The sequence below is a fragment of the Lycorma delicatula genome, chromosome 3 (genome assembly GCF_047948215.1).
Source record: "Lycorma delicatula isolate Av1 chromosome 3, ASM4794821v1, whole genome shotgun sequence".
Lineage (NCBI taxonomy): Eukaryota > Metazoa > Arthropoda > Insecta > Hemiptera > Fulgoridae > Lycorma > Lycorma delicatula.
In genome coordinates this window covers 43,454,111-43,467,486 of record NC_134457.1, presented here as the reverse complement: position 1 = coordinate 43,467,486, position 13,376 = coordinate 43,454,111, and the positions used below count along the sequence as shown (strand labels likewise).

General features: G+C 31.8%; 1 protein-coding gene across 1 annotated transcript in view; it reads left to right on the top strand.

The window, feature by feature from the left end:
• LOC142321122 (uncharacterized) overlaps positions 1-13,376 on the top strand; it is a 97,845-nt gene that overhangs the window by 32,324 nt on the left and 52,145 nt on the right. Inside the window, exons 2-3 of the mRNA XM_075359113.1 lie at positions 5,297-5,454; positions 5,589-5,756. Of these exons, the coding sequence (XP_075215228.1) occupies positions 5,297-5,454; positions 5,589-5,756 (326 nt within the window). The remainder of the gene's footprint in view (positions 1-5,296; positions 5,455-5,588; positions 5,757-13,376) is intronic.

Here is a 13,376-nt window from a genome sequence, read left to right as displayed (position 1 = left end):
TCAGCATTTCACGACCCAGAAATATAAAAAATAAAAAAGGGGGAATGTTCATACATAGGGGGGAATGTTCATACATATCTATGTAACTGTGTTGGCGTGTTTGAAGCTTAACAACTTTTAAATGGATGAACCATTTTTATGAATTTTTTAGCCTTTGGTTAATTTAGATGTTCCACAATATGGTTTATTATTTTAATTATTTAATATGATATGATAGAAGAAATCCATGTATCATCAGTTATGAAATGAGAAAAATAATTATCTTCTGTTTAAAAGCAGAAAAAAGTTCAGTAATGGTAACTTTTGATTTTACAGATGTCAGTCAACATTTTCAGGACTCATTCTACATTAGTATTTTTTCAGTAACAGTTCTGGGCAATGTACTCATTGGAATGTCTGTGAATTCCAAGGCAACAGTACTAATAGTGAACTTTGGTTTTCTTAAACCTTTACATTTACTCGTTAAAGAAGGATAAACATCTAAGATGTTGTTAATAAGTTCATAATGCTATAGTCTAAATTTTCCTTCATTCATTCTAGTGTAAGTCCATAAATTTTACCCAGTTAATGAAGAATTTGCTCATTATAAGGTATTTCCCACTGAGAAATAAAATTACAATATAAATAAAATCACTATGGCCAAGACTGTTTATTATTGCTATCATCATTACTCACTATCATGAGGGATCAAATAATAGAATGCTGATGTAATTGGAAATATACTACTGAGAATGCACTGCCAAAACTAGTTAAAATGGATTTAAGGATGATCAAAATGGATATTTCTGTTGAAATCTGAAAACCAAAATTTTTCATGACAATCAGAATACTTCCTTTACCTCATACAAGGAAGTAAAAATGAAAAAGTATTATTTTTTATTCTTTAGCTCAAGATTTTTTAAGATGGTTTTTATTTTATATTACAATTTTTTTAGTTTTATCTTTATTTATTTAAAAAATGGATAGCTATAAAAGTAGTGTGTATCTAAGAAATAGAAAGGCAAGATATCATGGTTTTTTTGGGGGGGAGGAAAGTGATTAGTGAATTTAGTATTACCCAGTAAGCACTTCAGTCATTAGGCTTCAGACACTCACCTACTAGATAGTCTTTAAGTCAGTCAGTCCATAGGCAGCCTGACCTACAGATAGTAGTGATATTTACTGGCTTTTCAGAATGGAAAACAAGCAAACTCAGGCCTGACCCATTGAACTAATTATGGGGAATAAGGAATAATAAAAAAAAATATAAGGGGTAGGTGATGCAAAAGGTCAATCTACCCATCAGTAGTTTACTGTTTTAATAAAAATATGAAACAGAGTGGGGAGAAATGAAATGGAACTGCTGTTGAGCACAAGGTAAAGGCTTTCTGGAATTTTGGATTATTTATTATCTTTTTACATTAAGTTTTGTAACTAATTTTCTTGATGTTTCTGACCTGTTATGAGTAAATAATGATGATGACAAACTAACATCAAATCATTTTTGCAACATACAATTTTTCATTTAAACAATCTTTCATTGATACTACCTGAATAAACTTGCTATGAGACCACTAAGGGAACTTCCTCTACAAACTAAAAAAAAAAAAAAAAAATCATTGAAATTGGTCTATTTGGTTTTGAGTAAAGTCTGAGCAGATAAAAAATGATCTACTTTTTTCATTACAGTTTTTAACTCAAGGTTTCTGAGAGTAAAAAAATAAAAATATGAGTAGGAATTAAACTCATTTCAAATATTATGTTATTTTTTAAAAAATGAGCATGACTTTTAATCCTTTTTTTTAAGAAAAAAAAGAAAGCTCTTACATAGTTATTTCAGTTGTAATAGTAATAACACTCTTTACATTAATGGTTGATTCTATTTATTTTTTAGTAAATATAATATTTCAAAAATTATGTTTGTTTAGTCATTCAGATAAAAAATATAAAATGTGATAACAAAAGACAGTGGTTTCATATATTTAATCTGAGAGTATATAAACACTTATATAAGGTACATAAGAGTAATTCATTGTAATCAGTTATCAGTAACTATACCTTTACAGAAATTTGGTTCGTAACTTAATTGCACAGCAACATAGAATTAGGTAAATTTTTAAATCATTTAACATTTTATGTTTTTATTATTTTACATGATTATTTAATATGGGAGTGAAATGTTGAAGAATTTATTTCTGTTAACAGTTATTTTTTACAATAAAATAATCTTGTTCATAATTATGTACCAGCTAGCAGGTTTTTTAAAAATAAATTAATTTATTTTACTTTTATTTATTATTCTTCATCTGTTTTTCAATAATTTCTATCTGTAAACTCAAATTTATAAGTACCATTCAGATTATTACACTAGTCAACAAAAAAATTTTGTTTCGTGTATTTGGAATTGTACATGGTGATTTTAACTAATTTTGAATTGCTGAATTCAAAACCATTATCAGAATTTGTGTAACATGTCATGCTTTTTTTTTAGATACATATGATTTATTTAATAAATGCATAATCACTGTGAAATCAATATTTAAAAAAAAAATTATTATTTATGTGTATTCATTTAAAATGTATTTAAATACACCAAATTTTTATTTATTCAAAGACAGATAAATTGAAATACATCAATATAACTTTAAAATAACAGTTTCTAAAAGTGTAAATCATTGGAAATATTTTAAAATAACAGTTTTTAAAATTTTAAATGATTGGAACTGTTTTAACTTTAATTTTTAAAATATGTTGAAAATTTTTTTTCGTGTATGATGTTTGATCAATTTCTCTAAACAAAAACCAGTAATAGTCACTCATCATTCCAGGATCCCATCTTCCTTGGTACCAATACTTCATGGTCAGAATATCCTGAGGGAAACGCTCTCCTTGCTCATCACTAACAGAGTCCAAATATCAGGAAAAAAATGTAGGTGGATGTGTAGGAAATGAATTTTAATGACATCCTACACCCTAAATATTTGTAGTTTTCTAACAGCTTATTAACCAGAAAAACATAGTTTTCAACTTTCCTGTATCCTAAAACACCACCAACAACATCCTTGAAGGACTTCCATGCAACTAGTTCACAATCGCTAACTTTATCGCCAAAAGATCAGTCCTTAAGCAATCTCTTGATTTGCAGACCAATAAATATACCCTGCTTGAGCTTACCATCACTCAATTTAGGATAACTTGATTTTATTTGATTAAATCCTGGTCCATCTTTGTCTAGTGACTTTACAAAATTTTTCATGAGTCCAAGTTTTATGTGAAGGAGTGGAAGTATGATTTTACCACTCTCAATTAATGATAAATGATTTACATTTTTTTTATCAACCACAAAGTTGTGCCGCGGTGGCCAGTTCTTTACTTGGTAATGACTTATGTATCATGACTATCCCGAAGACAAAGAAAACAAGAATATTTCATAAACCCAGCTTGTAAACAAGAAAATAAAGCAACAACTCTCGGATCAATGCAAACTTGCCATATATGCTCTTTGTATTTTATTGCTTCTAATATTGATGCCATAGTTTCATACTATGTTTCTTTCATGTTAACTGCATGAGTTAATAAAATGATTGGTTTTTATCACTATGCAGTAAAACTCTTTCATGCTAACTTTAGAAGAGTCAATAAAAATACGCCATTCTTCAGGAGTATGCTGAACTCCAAGCTCTTTCATCAGACCATTGACATCAGTACAAGCACACAATAATTTTTCATAGAGTTTTATTTTGTGTTCTAAACATAATCTTGTTTTTTCCGCTAAAAGATTCCACTATTGCAGTCTAGACTCCAGAAGTTCAGCTTGCTGCTTTGATAACTTTAAATCGCGAACCAAATCATTAAGTTCATGTTGTTTAATTAAATGAGGAGATTTTTCATCAGATGCAGGAAGAAACTTTTCATCATTCTTCAACATCATCTCCTTAATTTTCAGATTGTTCTTCTAGCAATATCAAATAAGATAGTAGTACAGGTAACTCCTCTTTGTGTGGAACCAGCTTTGGAACTGAGGATACATCTGCATATTTTATAAGCTTTCTATTTTTGAATGAAAATCCATATATATATTTGCCATACAAAAGAAGCAGTTGGTGAAGTGATCCTTAGGTTCATGCCAAACCATCAGTATAGAAAATACATGGCTCGTCGTTTCTCCTTCAATCAGTAAGTTGCTGGGCAAGATATGCAAATAACATGAGGTGCCTGGATTTTTTCTTGATCTTCGAGCGCATAATTAAAATAAAATTTATAAGCTGTTTTTATCAATTCAGAAATAGTCTTTCTCTGAGATTTAGGCCTAAATTTACCACAGACATAACAAAAATTGTCTGGATAATTTGAACATCCATGAACTTTTACAGAAGTCATGTTGTAGCAAATAAAAACGAGAAAAATCACTTTTGTATTATAATGAATTGATGAAAATATATCAAAACACTAATAACTGTGTGAAAAACAACACATAGTATAGGCAAGTGAAGCTAAACTGTATAAGATTTTAAGCTCTTTAGTAGGCAGCAACAGATGTCCGTTTGCCATCATACAGACATGTTTGTACATGTCTACTTCTCATGATACAGTGTATATTTTTATTTATTTTTTCTTTATTAACCATTTATTGTTTAAAAGTAAAAATACAGAAACTATTCTTAATTGTAACTAGTAGTTGATCAAAATGAGTTTATTATAAAAAGTTAACAAATTTATGATTACGTAAACCTTTTACATAATAACACAATTTCAATAGCATATTGAAATCAGCAGCATATTACAGTAAGAAAAGTTATGTAACATGTTAAACACAAATCCTGTGTTATCTAGTGTAATTATTATTTAAATACAGTTTATTCAATGTATTTAACAACTTATCAATTCTTTCATTTTAAACTCATGCTACAATTAATCACTTTTATTGTGCTCTATTATTTTTTATGTCATTTCTTGAATGAAATCCTAGTAATCTAGGCCCAAGTGACACTTTATAACTATATAACCATTTATAACTTTATAACTTATAATTAAGACCATTTAGTATGTAGTAGAATAATAGTTTTCACTTAGTAAATTATTGTTTTATTTTATCATAATTTATTTTATAAATAAAGGTAGAAATATTCTTGTAATATTTGGTAATGTATTTATTAACTTTTTGGTCCTTCTTTTTTTAATTATTATTATTTTTTTTTAATTTATATAATTTCCTTTTATATACTGATGATGATTATTTAACAACTAAAATTCACAATACATTTATGTATTAATTAATATTGTTCATATATTTGTGACATGTAATTTTTTTTTTTAGGTTACAATTTTTGTTAAAGAAAATGGCTCCATCTTACAAACTGACATATTTTAACGCAAAAGCTCTGGCAGAACCTATTAGATTCTTGCTTTCATACTTAGAAATTAATTTTGAAGACAACAGATTTGAATTTGACCAATGGCCTTCCATCAAAAAAAGTAAGTAAATAATGAATTTAAGCATCCATTGTGATCTGTGATAGATGTAAGTGTGTTTATGTATGTATGTAGTCATAGAAGCACAAATATGTACGTTTTACAGGCCTTAAGTGCTATTTTTTCTGCTTTTTTAGATATGCCATTTGGTAAAGTTCCTGTTCTTGAAGTAGATGGAAAACAGTTGCATCAGTCTATTGCAATTGCAAGATATCTCGGTAAGAAAGCTGGATTAGCTGGAAAGACTGAATATGAAGATCTAATGATTGATATAGTCGTTGACACCATCAGTGATTTACGTCAAGGTACTAAATTTCATTTTAAAATTGTTATAGATAGTAAAGGAAAGATTGCCAATTAATAATTCATAATTTTGACAATAATTGAACCTTTGCAGTACAATTTCTGTTCAGTAGATTTCATAAGAAAGCTACCTATTGAAATGGGTACCATGTTTCGACTTCTGGAAAATTTCCACATATCTTTGCATTTCACATCCCCCAGACCCCAAAATCACCATCAGTTCAAAGATTTATAAGTACATTTATATTTCACTTTCTTGTGGACACAATAAATGCCGGAATTTTGCGCCAATCAATTTCAAATTGATACATAAAATATAACGACCCAAAATCTCGGTCAGGTTCAGTTTTAGGGAAAATAGGACCATGGGTGCAGAAATGGAGAGGCGTTTTGAAAAAAAACAAAATATCGCTATAACTTTCTTATTAAGTAAAGTATCGAATTTGTTTAAAGTTTCTACTATTCTTTGGATAAGGGTCTAAAACTTATCTAAGTAAAGTTTTTTGATATCACCAGCATTGACCCAGGGGGTGGAAAAAATCGGGTTTTGAAGACAAAAAAATCATACCTCCCTTAATATACACAGTATCGAATCAATTTAAAGTGGTTGTTAGTCCTCTAAACATTACCTAAAACTTTTGTCTGAAATCATTTTTGACATGACCAACCCTTATGGTATGACCAAAATGTTGCTAGAATTGTAAGAAGGCTTATCGTATGCTAAATGTGTGAAACTTTTTTCACATGCAACTATTGTCGTATTGAGTAAATTTGAAGTTTTTCTTAACTTTAGGGTGGAAATCTTTTTTATCCCCTAGTTACCACTGGTGAAATCTGCCTTCGCCTTCTGGTGTGCCAAAAAGAAATTTTTACCCACTTTCTGTAAAAATGTGTACAGTTTTCTGCATATTTTTTATACATTGGTGTTAAATACATAACACACAAATAAATGCAGATTGAGATTGAAAAATAAGATTATAAATTTCGAAAAAAGAACAAAAAATTACAAAACTGAATATTAAGAAATAATTAAAAACAAATTTTAAAAAAGTTTACTATTTTATTAAGATTAAAAAAAAATTAACAGATTGTGAATAAGAAAAAGATTAAAAAACAAAAAGAAATTGTTTTGCCTACTTTTATTGGTGTTATTTAAGATTATCTCATTGGTTGATACTGCATTGTTTTTCTCTTGGGTATAATTTTAATTTTCCAGTATAGTGTTGTGATACTATCTAGATGTTGGTTTGCATCAATCAATAGCAAATAGAGTGAATGCTGATAGTAACAGTAATGTAAAAAAAAGAGATAGCAACAATGAAAAAGAATACATTGATAGCTAAAGATCTCTTTGACAATACAAATAGAGATATATAGAAACCAGCTGCTATGAAAGCTGTGAAACTGAAAAATTATGAGATTTGTGATGCATATGCACAGGAATATGCACGGAAGTGCACAGAAAATGCACGTGGAATCCAGGCTTTTTTTATATGTTTTAATGTGCAAAACTGTAAATGAAATATGGTCCAATTTGAAAGCAGTATGAGCATCAGTCAAGTATGAGTATGCATCTATTACAGCAACAATTTTTTTTTAATTTGAAGTTTGAAAACAGTGTTATGGACACTATCCAAAATTCAAAACCTAGCTATTACTATTTAGCAGCAGAAAGAAGAAATACCTGAAATAATGGTTATTGCAAAAATAATTATGTCTTTGCCGGATCAGTATAAATATTTTGTGCCTGCTTGGGAATCAGTGGCTGAAAAAAATAAACTCTAAGCAATGTAACAGCAAGATTATTGATTGAACAAGAGCATTTGAAATCTAGTGAAGATACAGTGGCGTTAACTGCTAAACATGTAAATAAATGTAGTTCCAGATATTTTTCTTGTAGTAAGATGGACATAAAAAAAATCAGTGAAAGAATTATTCAAGTTCTATAAAAATAAAAATATTATGTGCTATAATTGCCATAAAAATGGCCATATATTAAAAGATTGTTGGTCTCATCAAAAGAAATTGTCACAGGCAAATAAACAAATATAAATGATTCAAAGGAAATTAAATTATGGCCATAATTAGAGTTTCTGAGGTGAATTTGGATAGGGAATCGTATCTTGGTAGTGGAGCATTTGAGCATGTGTCATGCTCTAAAGATGTTTGGAAAAATATATACAACTTAATAAACCGAAAAAAGTAAGAATAGGTGATGGTTCAGTAATTACTACAATTGGCATTGGTACTGTTTTTATTAAATTGTACGATGGACAAACGTTCATAAATAAGAAGATGAAAAATGTGCTGCTATATGTACCTGATTTAAGGATTTTTTTTTTCACAAGGGAAGGCTCTGGATAATGGTTTTTATTTGAAGTCATTTGCTTATGAAGCACGATTAATTTATAAGAAAACAAATTAATTCTTTGCATTGGCTAGATGTTCATGGACTTTATACATGATGTTTTGCTTGGATAACCAAAATTTTGTAGACAAAGATGATTGTTGTATGGTTAATGATGCCATAGTGAACCTAACACTCTTGCCTGTGATTGGTAAGGTTTTTGGGAAGGTCCTATATTTGCGCATTAATGTTAGATTGGCCTCTGATCATTTGCTAATGGACAACCAGTGTGGGCAAGAGCACTGAGAATGCCATACTAAAGATAATGGATATAGCTTCCTCTAGTCCATGTAAATATGTATTAGGGATTTTTCTGAAAACACCATAAGTTGTTAAATGGCCCAGACCATTTAACAACTTATGGTGGCCCTCTGCTCTGTTTTAGATACAGAAGCATAAGTGTTTATGAATTAGAAGTGCTCTCAAGTTATTTCAGCCATTGGATCGTTTCCATGCGTGATGATGGCTCGGAGGTTGGCAAGACCGTAACTAAAGAAGCCCTCAGGACAGTGTTCTTAGTCCCCTTCTTTGGATCATAGAATTAGATTTCATGTTGCATTTAAAGTTGCCATGTGGTTGTCGTGTTGTTGTTTATGCTGATGATGCATTGCTACGGTTTGAAGGGGATTCCTGTAACAAAGTAGAGCTCCAAGCTGCTCATGCTTGTCAGACACTCTGTCTGTGGAGTCTCCAACATAAGATGATTTTCAGTCTAGAGAAAATCACAATGATGTTGCTTAAGGGCCAATTGGCTGCTTCCCGATGAATCCGGGTTTGGATGGCTGGTCTTCCCATTCGGTATGTTACAGCACAAAAATACCTGGGTGTTATCCTTGATGAGAATTTTCGGTTCAAGGAGCATCTACAGTATGTAGCAAAAAAGGCTGCTGATGCTTTTTATGGAATCCGCAGAGTCATTCATCCCAATTGGGGGTAGAATTACCATACTATGCATATCCTTTACAAAGGTGTCAGCGAAGCAATTATGTTGTATGCTGCACATGTCTGGGCTCATGGCTTTTAGATATTGCACGGACATTTTGTTGTGAGTCCAGCAACTCCTCTAGGCGGTTATAGAACAATCTCATGGGAGGCAGTCTGTGTTATAGCCGGAGTCAAACCAATAGATATCTTGGCTAACAAGTTGAAGGAACGCTACATTTCCAAGGTAAATAATCTATTGAGATCAGAACGAAAGCAGGAGATTTAAGGCTGGGCCTTGTGTTTTGGCAGGTCAGGTGGGACGAATCCCCCACAGTTCACTACACGCATGGTATATTTCCTAGTGTCTGATTTAGGTGCAACTGGATGGCTCTCCCCCAGTTGGTATATCACACAGTTTCTCTCCGGGCATGGTGCCTTTCAGGCAAGTTTGGCTAGGTTTCATTTGGTGGATTCGAGTCAATGCCTGGATTATGAGATTGATGATACAGTGGACCATGTCCTCTACATCTGTCTCTGATACAAGGTCGAACGTTTGTGAGCTGTTAGAGAACTTGAGAGAATACATTCCTTTCTGGATCTCCGTAAAAAGAAGTTCCCTGAACATTAGCATACATAGTCCTGCTGATAAAAGACAGCTTCATCCTAGGGATCAGCTGTAGAAGTTAAATATAATATTTAGTTAAATATAATGACTGTGAGACTTTTTTGTTAGTGCGGCTGACATTAAAGAATCAAAATCATATGAAGAAGATAAATAGTCAGTTTTTCCTAAGCAGTGGCATGTTGCTATGGAGGTTGAGTTGAAGACATTAGCTGTAAATGATACATGGGATGTTATTGATAAGCCACAAATATGTGACATTATAGACAGAAAATGGATTTATACAACAATTAAACGAGATAATCAAGATAAAATAGTTCAGTTTAAATCTAGAAAGGGTCAATATATGATGTTTATTTTCCTGTTCCAAATTAAGTACAGTTAGATTAATGTTAGCTTTTAGTGTAAATATTGAGTGGCCTGTTATGCAGATAGATGTCTGTAGCACCTTTTTGCATGGTGAACTGAAAAAAAAAAGTGCTTATGTGTTTACCTGATAATTACAGATGAAAATTTACCTGATAATTTGTGAATGATAAAGTGTGTAAATTTATAAAAGAAATTTATGGTTTACAAGATTCTCCCAAATGCTGCTATGATACATTTCAGGAATTCATGATCTCAAAATTCTGAAAGGTCTTTTTTTTTTTTTTTTTGTCTTCAGTCATTTGACTGGTTTGATGCAGCTCTCCAAACGTGGCCTGCCTACACAATTTTTCCCTTCTACCTGTCCTTCCAATATTAAAACGACTATTCCAGGATGCCTTAGTATGTGGCCTATAAGTCTGTCTCTTCTTTTAACTATATTTTTCCAAATGCTTCTTTCTTCATCTATTTTCCGCAATACCTCTTCATTTGTCACTTTATCCACCCATCTGATTTTTAACATTCTCCTATAGCACCACATTTCAAAAGCTTCTAATCTTTTCTTCTCAGATACTCCGATTGTCCAAGTTTCACTTCCATATAAAGCGACACTCCAAACATACACTTTCAAAAATCTTTTCCTGACATTTAAATTAATTTTTGATGTAAACAAATTATATTTTTTACTGAAGGCTCATTTAGCTTGTGCTATTCGGCATTTTATATCGCTCCTGCTTCGTCCATCTTTAGTAATTTTACTTCCCAAATAACAAAATTCTTCTACCTCCATAATCTTTTCTCCTCCTATTTTCACATTCAGCGGTCCATCTTTGTTATTTCTACTACATTTCATTACTTTTGTTTTGTTCTTGTTTATTTTCATACGATAGTTCTTGCGTAGGACTTCATCTATGCCATTCATTGTTTCTTCTAAATCCTTTTTACTCTCGGCTAGAATTACTATATCATCAGCAAATCGTAGCATCTTTATCTTTTCACCTTGTACTGTTACTCCGAATCTAAATTGTTCTTTAACATCATTAACTGCTAGTTCCATGTAAAGATTAAAAAGTAACGGATATAGGGAACATCCTTGTTGGACTCCCTTTCTTATTAGGGCTTCTTTCTTATGTTCTTCAATTGTTATTGTTGCTGTTTGGTTCCTGTACATGTTAGCAATTGTTCTTCTATCTCTGTATTTGAACCCTAATTTTTTTAAAATGCTGAACATTTTATTCCAGTCTACGTTATCGAAAGCCTTTTCTAGGTCTATAAACGCCAAGTATGTTGGTTTGTTTTTCTTTAATCTTCCTTCTACTATTAATCTGAGGCCTAAAATTGCTTCCCTTGTCCCTATACATTTCCTGAAACCAAATTGGTCTTCTCCTAACACTTCTTCCACTCTCCTCTCAATTCTTCTGTATAAAATTCTAGTTAAGATTTTTGATGCATGACTAGTTAAACTAATTGTTCTGTATTCTTCACATTTTTCTGCCCCTGCTTTCTTTGGTATCATAACTATAACACTTTTTTTGAAGTCTGATGGAAATTCCCCATTTTCATAAATATTACACACCAGTTTGTATAATCTATCAATCGCTTCCTCACCTGCACTGCGCAGTAATTCTACAGGTATTCTGTCTATTCCAGGAGCCTTTCTGCCATTTAAGTCTTTTAATGCTCTCTTAAATTCAGATCTCAGTATTGTTTCTCCCATTTCATCCTCCTCAACTTCCTCTTCTTCCTCTATAACACCATTTTCTAATTCATTTCCTCCGTATAACTCTTCAATATATTCCACCCATCTATCGACTTTACCTTTCGTATTATATATTGGTGTACCATCTTTGTTTAACACATTATTAGATTTTAATTTATGTACCCCAAAATTTTCCTTAACTTTCCTGTATGCTCCGTCTATTTTACCAATGTTCATTTCTCTTTCCACTTCTGAACACTTTTCTTTAATCCACTCTTCTTTCACCAGTCTGCACTTCCTGTTTATAGCATTTCTTAATTTCTGATAGTTCCTTTTACTTTCTCCATCACTAGCATTCTTATATTTTCTACGTTCATCCATCAGCTGCAATATATCGACTGAAACCCAAGGTTTTCTACCGGTTCTCTTTATTCCGCCTAAGTTTGCTTCTGCTGATTTAAGAATTTCCTTTTTAACATTCTCCCATTCTTCTTCTATATTTTCAACCTTATCTTTTTTATTCAGACCTCTTGCGATGTCCTCCTCAAAAATCTTCTTTACCTCCTCTTCCTCAAGCTTCTCTAAATTCCACCGATTCATCTGACACCTTTTCTTCAGGTTTTTAAACCCCAATCTACATTTCATTATCACCAAATTATGGTCGCTATCAATGTCTGCTCCAGGTGAAGTTTTACAGTCAACGAGTTGATTTCTAAATCTTTGCTTAACCATGATATAATCTATCTGATACCTTCCAGTATCGCCTGGCTTTTTCCAAGTGTATATTCTTCTATTATGATTTTTAAATTGGGTGTTGGCAATTACTAAATTATACTTCGTGCAAAATTCTATAAGTCGGTCCCCTCTTTCATTCCTTTTGCCCAGCCCGTATTCACCCACTATATTTCCTTCCTTGCCTTTTCCAATGCTTGCATTCCAATCTCCAAGTATTATTAAATTTTCATCTCCTTTTACGTGTTTAATTGCTTCATCAATCTCTTCGTATACACACTCTACCTCATCATCATCATGGGCGCTTGTAGGCATATAGACGTTAACAATCGTTGTCGGTTTAGGTTTTGATTTTATCCTTATTACAATGATTCTATCGCTATGCGTTTTAAAATACTCCACTCTCCTCCCTATCTTCTTGTTCATCACGAAACCTACTCCTGCCTGCCCATTATTTGACGCTGAGTTAATTACTCTAAAATCACCTGACCAAAAGTCGCCTTCCTCTTCCCACCGAACCTCACTAATTCCTACTATATCCACATTTGCCCTACCCATTTCCCTTTTTAAATTTTCTAGCCTACCAACCTTTTTCAAGCTTCTAACATTCCACGCTCCGACTCGTAGAATGTTTTTTTTTAATTTTCTGGTGACCCCTTCCTTAGTAGTCCCCACCCGGAGATCCGAACGGTCACCCGGAGATCTGAAAGGTCAAATAATGATTATTTTTTGTATTTCAGATTATCTAATATTTTAAAAATTTATGTTGTTGACTTGAGGCCCAAATAAGCAAGAAATTAATGTTTAAAAATGAACTGATGAGTAAGTTTAAAATGAAAGACATGAGTCAAATTTCATATTACTTAGGGATT